The sequence below is a fragment of the Cetorhinus maximus genome, chromosome 4 (assembly GCF_964194155.1).
Source record: "Cetorhinus maximus chromosome 4, sCetMax3.hap1.1, whole genome shotgun sequence".
Lineage (NCBI taxonomy): Eukaryota > Metazoa > Chordata > Chondrichthyes > Lamniformes > Cetorhinidae > Cetorhinus > Cetorhinus maximus.
This window is the reverse complement of record NC_135882.1, coordinates 159,521,804-159,534,648: the sequence shown is the minus strand read 5'-3', so window position 1 is coordinate 159,534,648 and position 12,845 is coordinate 159,521,804. Positions and strand designations below refer to the sequence as shown.

The 12,845-nt window shown below is 42.6% G+C and overlaps 1 protein-coding gene across 1 annotated transcript in view; it reads right to left on the bottom strand.

The window, feature by feature from the left end:
- Positions 1-12,845, bottom strand: part of rab31 (RAB31, member RAS oncogene family) — a 91,394-nt gene that overhangs the window by 40,124 nt on the left and 38,425 nt on the right. The window contains exons 4-6 of the mRNA XM_078541049.1: positions 9,957-10,028; positions 1,058-1,164; positions 507-616 (exon numbers count right to left, since the gene is read on the bottom strand). Coding sequence (XP_078397175.1) covers positions 507-616; positions 1,058-1,164; positions 9,957-10,028 — 289 coding nt within the window. The remainder of the gene's footprint in view (positions 1-506; positions 617-1,057; positions 1,165-9,956; positions 10,029-12,845) is intronic.

The following is a 12,845-nucleotide window of genomic DNA, read 5'->3' as shown; positions in this document are numbered from 1 at the left end:
GGTCTATGCCAGAATGGTCATTTTTTTCTGATGTCAAGTTCATTATCCATCTCGCTCACATTTGAAGGTTGCACAATGAAATGCTTGTTGCCTGACAGATAATCTCTTAAATTGTCTCTATATTACAATCATTCTCAATTGATACTGTAAATTTTCCTCTAATTTTCTTTCCAAACTCCAAAGATATTTTTTGGCATGCTCGCTACAACCCCAATGCATTGAAAGTAAAAGTCAAATTAATTCCTTCCAAGGGTCTCAAGATTGAAAGAAGCAAGGAGTTACACAATGTTCCCTTGCTCCTACATTCCCGAAGCTCTTAAAAACTCCAGGTTGGCATCACCTAATCACTATTTCATGATTCACCTTATATTTTATTATTTTTAAAGTTGGCAGTGTCCTCTTAGATTCTCAATAGTTTAATATACAAAGCTTTGTGATCAGACAGCATTCTACATGGTAACTCCATTAACCGGTGACATAACATTCAATGAGTAAGCATTACTTACTGATTCTCTCAAAGAGCTCTCCAACGTTAATGGCATTCTTTGCACTTGTTTCAACAAAGATCGCGTTAATGAACTTAACATACTCCTGGGCATCCTTCACTGTAACCTCTCTGGAACAGCAAACAGAGGTTGATTAGTCAAACCTGCATCAATCAGGGATAGAGAGAAAGTAGGAAAAATTTTCCGTTTTTTGAGGTTTGCGTATGTATAAGTGGTTCATCCAATTAGTGGCTGTGCATCATAAAATTAGAATATTTTCTAATGAGATATTATTCATTCACAGCCTTTTTTTAAATTGTGAGCAATTGATGATGTTGTATCTATATTATTTTAAATGGTAAAATGTAACCGTGAAAACTGCTTCCAAGAGCCGAGCTCATCACATCAACAAACTGCTATCAATTCGCAAAAATGAAGATACTTTGCAGTACAATGCAGTTTGAGGGAAGTGGCAAAAGCCTTTAATATAGATGCAATCATTGATTACTAAAAGGGCAGTGATAATCTGCTGCTTCTGCACAAACCAACCTAGATCATGTGCAAATACAAACCTCATATCAGAAAGGTCACATTTATTGCCAGCAATTGCGACCACGATATTTTCAGGCCCATGCTCTTTCAATTCCTTTACCCATTTCTTCAAAGTGTAGAAGGATTCCTGAGTGGAAAGACACAGTGAACATGATCAGAGCTCCAAATAAAACAGACATTATTTTCTCACAGTTCACAAGTTTAGCTTTAGCAATAAATCTGTTAAGGCACATGTCTATTTAGTTATTTAATTTCCTCTTTTAGTTTCCCCTTACCATGCATCATCTCACAGTGGGGCAGTGCTGTTGATATTTCCAGCAATGAATGTTCACTAGGTAACTTTTCATCTTTCAGATTACTGTAAACAACAAACTATTTTTTTTTAAATCCTGGTTTTTTGAAAAGCGATGATTTTCCAAAACTTCCCTAAATGGCTACGTTGGCTCTTTCAGTCAGGGGAACTCTGAGTTGTCATCAGTGGTCCTCCACAATTGCCTAACAATTGGTTTTCATGCAGCAGCATGAATCACCTCTTCAGTTCCTGGCGTCTCCTCAGAGTTGAAGCCTCTCACCATACCGGCTTCAGATCCGGAGCTGACACATTCCCAAACAGCGACAGACAGCCTTTTCATGTCATGGTGGCCCTGGGATGGGAAGAGATCTGATGATCTGTTTTGTGAGCCTGGTGCTGTGCTTCTGGATCATCTCGACCTCAGGAATGTCATATGTGAACATTTAGGCAAAAATATTTTCTTTGACCCGTGGAAAGTGCAGCCAGAAATGGAAACTGAAAAGATTGCTGTTAGACACTTTGAGTTAGCTTGTTCCTGCAAATACAATCACGGGGTGCTGAGTAATAGCTTTTCATCAAGCACGTCTGAGAATTATCCGGTGACTGTTTTTTTTTAGTCTGCTAGTCCAATTTAACCGACCTTTAACTGTACGGAAGAAATACATTTCAAAACACTCATTAAAAATGCTCCTTTTCAAGAATGCCTGTGAGCCCTAGACATGCTTGATGAAAAACTATTACTCAGCATCCCGCGATAGTACTTTCAGAAACAAGCTAACTCAAAGCCCTAACCCTCCCCATTTTCCCTTTTCGCCTCCCGCTCAATGCCCACCGTTTCTTTCTTACTGTATAGTACTTTGTGACAACTCCGCATATCATAGAATCCATGTTTCCTATAATGCCGAAACAGCATAGAATTAAGTAGGCCATTTGGCCCTTCGAGCCTGCTCCACCATTCATTAAGATCATGCCCGATCTGCTTGTGTTTCGAGTTCCACATTCCCATCTACCCCGGGTAACCTTTGACTCCCTTGTCTAACAAGAATCTATCTACCTCCACCTTAAAAGTACTCAATGACCCCGCCTCTACTTCCTTCTGAGGGAGAGTGTTCCAAAGTCGTACAACCCTCAGAGAAAAAATTTCTCCTCATCTCTGTCCTAAAAGGGCGACACCTAATTTTAGGACAGTGCCCCCTAGTACTGGACTCACCCACAAGAGGAAACACCCATTCCACATCCACCTTGTTGAGACCATTCAACATCTTATATACTCTTCTAAACTCCAGTGGAGACAAGCCCAGTCTGTCCAATCTTTCCTCGTAAGACAACCCACTCATTCCAGATATCAACCTTGTAAACCTCCTCTGAATCACCTCCAATGCACTTACATCCTCTCTTAAATAAGGAGACCAGAACTGCACATAGTATTCAAGATGTGGTCGCACCAATGCCCTGTATAACTGAGGTATAATAGCCTTACTTTTATGTTCAATTCCTCTCATCATAAAGGATAGCATTCCATTAGCCTTCTTGATTACATGCTGTATCTGCATACTAACTTATTGTGACTCATGCACTAGAACACCTAGATCCCTCTGCACCTCGGAATTTTGCAGTCATTCTCAGTTTAAGTAATACTCTGCTTTTTTATTCTTCCTGCCAAAGTGAACAACTTCACATTTTCCCACATTATACTCCATCTGCCAGATTTTTGCCCACTCAACCCATCTACATCTGCCTGTAACTCGTTTTGTCTTCTTCACGACATAATTTCTGGCCTAACTTGGTGTCACTTTCCAAACCCGTGACCTCTACCATTTAGAAAGACAAAGGCAGCAGATGCTCAGGCACACCAACAGCTGCAAGTTCCCCTCCAAGCCGCTCACCACCCTGACTTGGAACAATATCACCGTTCCGCTGCTGTCGCTGGGTCAAAATCCTGGAACTCCCTCCCTAACAGCACTGTGGGTGTGCCTACACCACATGGACTGTAGCGGTTCAAGAAGGCAGCTCACCACCACCTTCTCAAAGGCAATTAGGAATGGGCAATAAATACTGGCCAAGCCACAACCCATGAGCAAACATTAAAAAAAATATTTGGGAGAAAATATATTGTGGGGGAAATCCAGTTTTTTCCTGTCCCTTCAGGCTTTTTGTTTAAATGTTTCTCCTTTAGAAGTATTTGCCTGTGTAGAAGCTTTTCTTGGTTGTTGTTATGCGTGTATTTTAGGTGTAGAAAATGTTGAGAGTCCAGTCGATCCAGAAGAGCTTGAGTTTGCTTTAATATTAGCCACTCAAGGAGGATGACAGGGTAATGAGGTGTAGGGGTGAATGAGGGAAAACTTTAATTGTTGTTGGATTCTTGGCCGCCTCCCCAGCACCAAGTCTCACATTTCTTTAATATCTTTTAATAGAGGCAAAGTGTGAGTTTGCAAACCCCTACTTTGAGAACAGTTTGATTTCTAACTTAAATCTATCTAAAGAAAATCAAAGAAGTAGAAAATCTCAAAAAGAGTCCTGAAAGAGAAAAATATATTTTGACCCCTTCCCTTAAGCGACTCTTAATTGGCCACTTAAAGGCCTCTGTAGGCCTAAGGCCCAACACCTCCCCTGTAAAAGACAGGTCAGGGGCAGATGGGTAGGTAGCGAGAAGGCCGCCCGTTGAATTTTTATGTGTTCCCCCTTCAAACCCACTGGCGGGGGAGTGCAAAACCCAGCCCCAGGAGTGGGATCCTTGGGTGATTATTATTTGTTAATTTCCCCTTCCCTGTCCTACTGATTCTGAAGCCATTTTCAGTGCCATCCCTATCCCAACTTAATCAGCTAACTCACAAAGGCACATAGATGAGGGAGAGCACACAGCCCATTTACTTCTTCCTTTCATAGAAGCCTATGACTGCATCTCCTATCTCTTGAATTAATCCTGGGTTTTTGCCTCCAGTGCTACTTGTTATTAAGGAGTGAATTCAATGGTTGAAAAGCTGCATATGGGTCTGCAATGATGTCTCTTTGAAGGCAGGTACATTGTGACTCTTTTTCCTTTTCTCTTCCGATAGATTCTCCCCAAGAGGTGAGAACAAGACGTACAAAAGCGCCTGGCACTTCATTGCACTGAGCACTAATTACTACCACCTCGCAACCTACAGTGTGTGAGTTTGAGGAATTGGCACTTTGAATGAAACACAAGTAAGTGCAGGTAGCTGAAAAGGAAGCAGAAGGATAGGGCAAAGCTGCCAGCCCACAGCAGTTGCTATAAGAAAGGCTTGCATTTATATAGCACCTTCCAAAACCTCAGGACATCCCAAAGCACTTTCCAGTCAATTAAGTTTTTGTTTTATTCATTCAGAAGATGTGAGCACTCCTGGCAAGGCCAGCATTTATTGCCCATCCCCAACTGCATTAAGAAGGCAGTGGTGAGCTTCCTTCTTGAGCTGAGTGGATTGCTAGGCCACTTCAGAGGGACATTAAGAGGCAATTACATTGCTGTGGGTTTGCAGTCATGTAGACCGGAGCAGGTAAGGACAACGGATTTAAAAGCGAAAGATGCTGGAAATACTCAGCAGGTCTGGCAGCATCTGTGGAGAGAGAAACAGAGCTAATGTTTCAGGTCAAGGGTTCTGAGGAAGGGTCCACTTGCAGATTGGGAGATCACTTTGCAGAATTCCTCCACTCAGTCCAGAAGCATGACGTTGACCTTCCATTTGCTTGCCATTTTAATTCACCACCTCTCTCTCTCCCTCTCATTCATATTTCTGTCATCAGCTTGCTCCGGGGAAGCTCAGCACGAGCGTGAGGAACAGCACCTCATCTTCCGATTCGGCACTTTACAGCCTTCTGGACTCAACACTGAGGTTTTTTTCTTAGTCACATGAGATGTGGGCTTCCTTGGCTGGGCCAGCATTTATTGCCCCTCCCTAATTGCCCTTGAGAAGGTGGTGGTGAGCTGCCTTCTTGAACCGCTGCAGTTCATGTGGTGTAGGTACAGCCACAGTGCTGTTCGGAAGGGAGTTCCAGGGTTTTGACCCAGCAAATTGAAGGAACGGCGATATATTTCCATGTCAGGATGGTGAGTGGCTTGGAGGGGAATAATAACTTCAACTTTGAGTTCAACAACTTCAGACCATGAACTCTGTCCTCCACTTTGATTAATTTTTTTTTCCAAGTACCAGTCTGTATCTTGCATTCATGTTTTTGCTTCCAGAACTGTCCTTTATTCTGCCATTAACAGTTACTCTGGACCAATGCTTTGTTTCCTTTACTCCTACCATTAACACTCCCTTTGCCTTTTGTTCCATGACATCTTTGTAATTTAACCTCCCTGTCCTCTAATCTATCCCTGACCTTCCCTTTTTGCTCAATCTGACCCTCTTCCCTTTTTCAAAAGCATAAAATCCATCACATTTCTACCTCTGTTTGGTTCCGAAGAAGTGCCACATTAGACTTGAAACGTTAACTGTTTCTCTCTCTCCGCAGGTGCTGCCAGATCGGTTGTGTTTTTCCAGCATTTTGTTTTTGTTCACCTAAGTCTGCTTGTTGGAATGTCAGTCATTCAGACGTGGTGTGAACACACCACTAATGCACAATGCAAATGAGGCCCCATGATGTATGCACAATCTTGTAAAATTAGCATCGCTGTGTACTTTAAGGAAATGCTGCTTTTATTTCAGATCTCCTGGTTCCTTTTTTTCTACAAGAGTGGCAACCGTGATTAATTGCTTTCTGCTCCTTTTCTGCTACCAATTTCCAGGATCGATGCAAGATTAACTAACTCATTTAAGACCCTGGGTCCAACTGGCAAACCTCTGTGGGCTGTGTGGCCCAACTCAATACCAAACTGTGCACTTAGTAACTGAGTGTTCAGGGAGCTTTGGGATTACTCATTGCATTTTGTTAGACACATCTGCATTTCATGAAAAACTTGTGTCTCTTCCACTCCATTAGTTGGTACCAGAGACGGCAGATAGCCTGAAATATTGTACAAGAAGCCAAGAAATAATCAATGCAAATGGATTTATATTGACTGCAGTCTGCTGAAAATTTTCCAGTGCAGGTTCATAACAATACAAATGAATGGGATATGATTCTCATGTATTTACTAATGACTTGCAGTCAGTAATGTGATAATTTCAAGAAATTTTATTTGCTGTGAATTGATTTGGCTTGAGTAGTAGCTCTAAAGTTACCCACAAAAACATCCGACTAGAGTCTGGGATTACCAGAGGCTCTGAACATTCTGCAGCTGAAAGGGAACATTTTAAAGAGGAGAATATGGTTAAAGTCCTTCATTAGGCTGACACTATTTAAAAATAAAGCTACAAAATTTTCCCCCTCAACTGGCAGAGCAGCTGCAGAGCTGAGATACATTATTTAAGTTATGTTTTAGGCACACTGACTTTGTTAAGGGAATAATGGCTGATCAGTCACCATGATGATATTACAGGTATGTGGGGAGATGGTAGCCTAGTGGTAATGTTACTGGACTTGTAATCTAGAGGCCCAGGTTAATGCTCTGGGGACATGGGTTCAAGTCCCACCTTGGCAGCTAGTGGAATTTAAATTCAATTTTTGATTTAAAAAGAAAATCAGGAATTGAAAGCTAGTCTCAGTAATGTTTACCATGAAACTATCATCAATTGTTGGAAAAACCCATCTGGTTCACCAATGTCCTTTAGGGAGGGGGATTTGCCACCCTTACCTGGTCTGGCCTACATGTGACTCCAGACCCACAGCAATGTGGTTGGCTCTTAACAGCCCTCAAGGGCAATTAGGGATGGGCAACAATTGCTGTCCTTGCCAGCGACGCCCACATCCATGAACAAACAAAAAGAGGTAGAGCTCTTTCATTCAATGTCAGGCTTAATCTTTCAAAATTTAACACTATTTTCCTCATTGCCATCCCATGATATTTTTTATTTATTCTTTCATTGGATGTGGGTGTCACTGGCAAAAAGCCAGCATTTGTTGCCCATACCTATTTTTTCCCCAAAAATATACTTTATTCATAAAAGTACATTACAAAACATTATCTCGGAAATTACAGAAAGTGCAATAAAATTCAACACGTCTCCAAATAGCATGAGGTGCCTCAATACAATTCTAATACACTTGATACTTACAATGTACATTCCATGTCAGGCATACAGCCTGAAGGCAAAATGTTTCAAATTGAAGATTACAGTTAAGTGCAATAGAATTCAGCTTTCTTCTATACAGCATGTCCCACTCTTAGGAGCTTCAGTACTTTTGATCTTTACAATATACATTCCTTATCATACAGCCCGAGGGGTTCTACACAGTTTCTAGCCCGTGTACTATTGCTGAAAAGCCTTAGACATTGACCTTTCCCCATTGCGCCTCTGCAGTGGCTGCCCTAAACTTTAGTGTGTCCCTCAGCACGTAGTCCTGGACCTAGGAATGTTCCAGTTTGCAACACTCGGTTGAGGACAAATCTTTGCACTGGAAGATCAGTAAGTTTCAGGCAGATCAAAGAGTGTCTTTCACCGAGTTGATGGTCCTCCAGCTGCAGTTGATGTTCATCTCAGTGTGCGTCCCTGGGAACAGCCCACAGAGGACAGTGCAGAGGTCTGTGTCACAGAACTGCTTGGGATGAACCTCAACAAAACCTACTGCATCTCTCTCCACATCTTCTTTGCAAAGGCACATTCCAGGAGGAGGTAGAGAACAGTTCCTTCCCCACTACAGCCAACTCAAGGGCAATGTGCATAAGGGATGAGACTCAGGTGTGTAGGATCTGATGAGGAGTGTCTATCTCACCACCAACCACGCTACGTCTTGGTTGCTCATCCTTAAATGCCATCGATCTAGGTGGCTTGCTAGGCCACTTAAGAAGGCAATTAGTGTCAGCCATGTTGCTGTGGATCTGGAGTCACATGTAGGCCAGACTAGGTAAGGACATTAGTGAACCAGATGGGTTTCTATAACCAGAAATCATAGTTGTCATGGTCTACTGAGACAAAAATTCAATTAATAAAATCTGGAACTGAAAGCAAATTCCACCAGCTGCAATGGTGGAATTTGAACCCATGCCCCCTGAGCATTAACCTGTGCCCCTAGGTTACTAGTACAGTAACATTACCACTATGCCACAATTCTACTTCCCGCCCCCGCCCCACCCACCACATCCCCAAAATGCTAATTACATATTAATTTTGTTTAATTGTAGCAGTCGCTGGGCATGAGCTTGGGATTCTCTTGTGTTCACATGAATAGGAATAGACTGGATCCGCAGTGGTTGGGTTTGGAGGCGCGAGTTTGTAATGTGTATCACTGCAAATAAAAGTTTATCAAATGTGTAATAATTAGGCTCCAGTTCTATCCTCCACCACTTGGCTTCATAGGAATAAAACATTCTGCAACAGATAGTGACCATTCCCTCCGTGACACCCTGGTCCATACCTCCATCACCCCCAACACCTCATTCCCTTCCCATGGCACCTCCCCTTGCAATCACTGAAGGTGTAACACCTGCTCCTTTACCTCCTCTCTCTCCACCATCCAAGACCTCAAACACTCCTTTCAGGTGAAGCAGCGATTCACTTGCATTTCTTTCAATTTAGTCTACTGTATTCACTACTCACAACATGGCCTCCTCTACACTGGGGAGAATAAATGCAGACTGGGTGACCGCTTTGTAAGACACCTTCACTCAGTTCGCAAGCATGACCCCAATCTTCCTGTCACTTATCATTTCAACACCCCATCCTGCTCTCATGCCCACATGTCCGTCCTTGGCCTGCTGCAATGTTCCAGTGAAGCACAGCACAAACTGGAGGAACAGCACCTCATCTTCCAATTAGGCACTTTACAGCCTTCTGCACTGAACATTGAGTTCAAGAACTTCAGACCATGAACTCTACCCTCCATTTTGATAATTTTTCCCAACCCCCTTCCCCCACTTGGCCCTTGAAACTTGTTCTTATGTTTTGCTTTCACAGAGCACTGACCCTTGTTCTGCTATTTACACATTCTGTTCTCTCACCTTTATGCCACTACCAGCACCTTCTGTAACACTACCATTAACACTCACTTTGTCTTGTGTCCATGACATCTTTGTCAATCTCTCCTCAGCCCCCACCTATCCCTGACCTTCTATTTTACTCCACCTGCTCCAGCCCCTCTTAAACAGTATAAAATCCATCACATTTCTACTTCTCTTCAGCTCTGAAGAAGAGTCATACGGACACAAAATGTTAACCCTGTTTTTCTCTCCACAGATGCTGCCAGACCTGCTGAGTTTTTCCAGCATTTTCTGTTTTTATTTCAGATTTCCAGCATCCACAGTATTTTGCTTTTATTTTAGTGAGAAACTGAGTAGGCTTCATCCTCCATTCAGGGACAGCTGACGATGATGATATCTAATCTTGCAGAAAATGCTGACAGTAAAATGATGCTTTTCCATGCATCGGCTATGAAATGAGAGAAAATTGGAACTCTAGTTGAACATGCTCTTCAAAATTGACTCAGAAGAGTAACATTTTTAGGTTTCATTCTCATGAAAACTCAGAATAAATGATCTGATGCTTCAGATGTAGTTCAAACCATTTCCCATATGGACAGTGATTGACACAGATTTGTAACTATAGAACTGGACTTTACAGCAGATTTACCTCATTCGTGATGTCGTAAACTATAACAGCTGCGGCAGACCCACGGTAATACATCGGAGCCAGTGAGTGGAACTAATAGGAGCAAATGACAAAACAAATTAAACAATCTTAATGCATCCATTTTCAAAATGAATACTTATTTATTTTATAACACAGACCCTTCAGGCCACTAGTTTGTATGCAGGAAATTTAAATAATTAAAAATCACATTCTGAACTTTTAACAAATATTTAACTTGTTTATTCCTTCACTTACTAAGTTAAAGCAAGACCTGCATTTATATAGTGCCTTTCATGACCATCAGAATTCCAAAGTGCTTTACAGTCAATGAAGCACCTTTGAATTGTAGTCACTATTGTAATGCAGGAAACACAATGGGCTAAATCACTCCAGATTTGCACTAATTGTGTTAGCGGGTGGGTAAAACGACATTTCACACCGTATCACCCCAAACCCGCCGCAATAGTTATGCATTCCTGGGAAGCAAGCAGTTTTGATGGCAGATGGGCTCTCCTACGCCCGCCACACCATCACCTCGCCGCTTCATCACGTTGGGTGCCATATTTAAACTCCAGACGCGCGCACACATCTCAGTTTTTCCAGCCCAGGACTACTTCAGGGAAGATGTCCACGAAAGGCAGGTTTAATGACACATCACTGGAACACCTTTTGGGTGCTGGGGATGCTTGCCGCGATATCCAGTACCCCGGCTCTGGCTGCAGGATGGGCAGCGGTGTGACCAAACAGGCTTGGCAGGTGGTAGCAGCGGTGATCAGTGCCAATGCTGCACAGAAGAGGTTGGCCATCCAATACAGATAGAGGATGAATGGTCTCATCCGTACAACCAGGGTATGGCAACCATCTCAGCACTCTAAACCCACATACTGGAGCCAATCACACACTCATTGGCATCTCACTCACTGCCAGCTCAAGGGACATCACCACCCATTCTCACACACATACCCTCACATGTCCATCTGGCCTCATCTGCTCTGGGGACTGCCTCTTCAGCCCTCACCATCTTGAGGCCACTTGTACAGATCACCATGTGCCCCCACATACACCCCAGGTTACCCTCCTACCCCAGTACAGCCCTCATCCTGCAGCCTCCTCCCTTGCCTGAGGCCACTTCTCCCATTTCCCCAAGTAAGCCCTAGCCCTGCAGCCATTGAAAAGCCACCCACACGTGGCTGATCTGGTAGATGGAGATCTGCAGTGAGCCCCCCTAAAAGTGATGTGGTGCTGTCTGTGAAGCATGGCGCTGATGACTGCGAGTGCTGACCACAGCAAGGTAGGCAAACAAACCCTGAAGTCCCAAGCGAAGTGCAGCCCGCCAGGTGCACGTTTCTTATGTGCTGTTGTGAAACACATCAGCACGGACGATCCAGCGGCAGGGGGGCGATTCCAGCGGGCTGGCCTGATAATGATATGCTGATATATTAAAATGAGGTTCCCGACATCCAATGGTGGGAAATGCGGTCCGCCATCGGCGGGCTGAGTGGACGATCGCAAACTGGTTTCACACTGTTGGCAGGTCAGGTCATAGTTTGAAAAGAAAGCAGCAAGGCGCTCCCGTTCAGAATCCAGCTCAGAAAATGGCATTGCCATTAAACTAGCGCCACAGAATCACCAATAAAATCAATTATTCTTGGGGCCATTAGCTTTGTCTGGGGGGACATGTTGATTGAGAGATCTTCCAGTTTCCTGCTCTAAAATCTGCTGAATTAACACTAAGGCTGCAGTGTGTTGAGTTTACCACAGCACTCAAGTTATTTAACAAAAAAAACTCTTCCAAATGGGTGAAGTCATAGAATAGCAGCTTGAGCCATATGGCATCCCAGGAAGACAATGAGAGGACTAAAAAAAAAACAAGTTATCTGTGACCTATATTTCACTGCTGAGACTGATTTCCCCATTTCTTTCAAATATTCCAACACATTTTTTACTGCCTTAGCCCTGTGGCCCACCCATTTAAAAATCAAGCCAAAATTGAAACAGCTTTAGGGATTCTTTTTGGCAGAAAACCAAATGGTTTCTCATGGTCTGAAAATCTACCATGTCATGAAGGGCCTGAAATCTGACATGACTGAGACATGTCTTCCCATTAATTCTGATTTTAAAATGACAAAACTCAGTGAAAATATAATCACCACAAGATGGATGTGAATGCTGTGCTATTGCACATATCCCACTGAAAGGTAAAAGGAAAGCAAAACTATTCATAATTGATAGCAGTTGATTTGAAGTTGACAGTGCTCTGGTTTCCATTAAATACACTCACAGCCTTTCAGAGACTGACACTATCCTAAGACTTGAATCCTACATCATATGATTCCAATCACAAGCATTAGCTTGCAATTTTAAATATCATTAACATTGGAAAATATTCACAGAGGTAAAAAATAAAAACACACATCTGGATAATGGTAAATGTAGTATGGTATATTGGCCCCTCTGAATTTGGTTGTCATTTTGTTTTTAAGTACTATGCTGATCCAATATTGTTCTTTATCTGTGTTCGATGTTTTAATGAACCTGGAAATAAATTCAACCACATGATTTAAGCCTACACACTTTGGCCTGTTTCCTGTTGGCTGTCTGTTGGAAAGATTGAGAAAAGGGGGAGGCATCTTATTAGCCAGTGAATAATGGTGCCTGATTAGGTATCGGTCATTAAAGTTGGGCAAACAAATCACTCATGAGTATTGCTGAAAAAAGAGACATGTCAAAACTTTTCATCTTGCACTCATCAGGACACTTTGTAAAAATACCAATATCTTGCACTCATCAGGACACTTTGTAAAAATACCAATATCTTGCACTCATCAGGACACTTTGTAAGAGTACCAATATAAGGGGAAAAACAGCAATTTATACTGTATGAGAAGA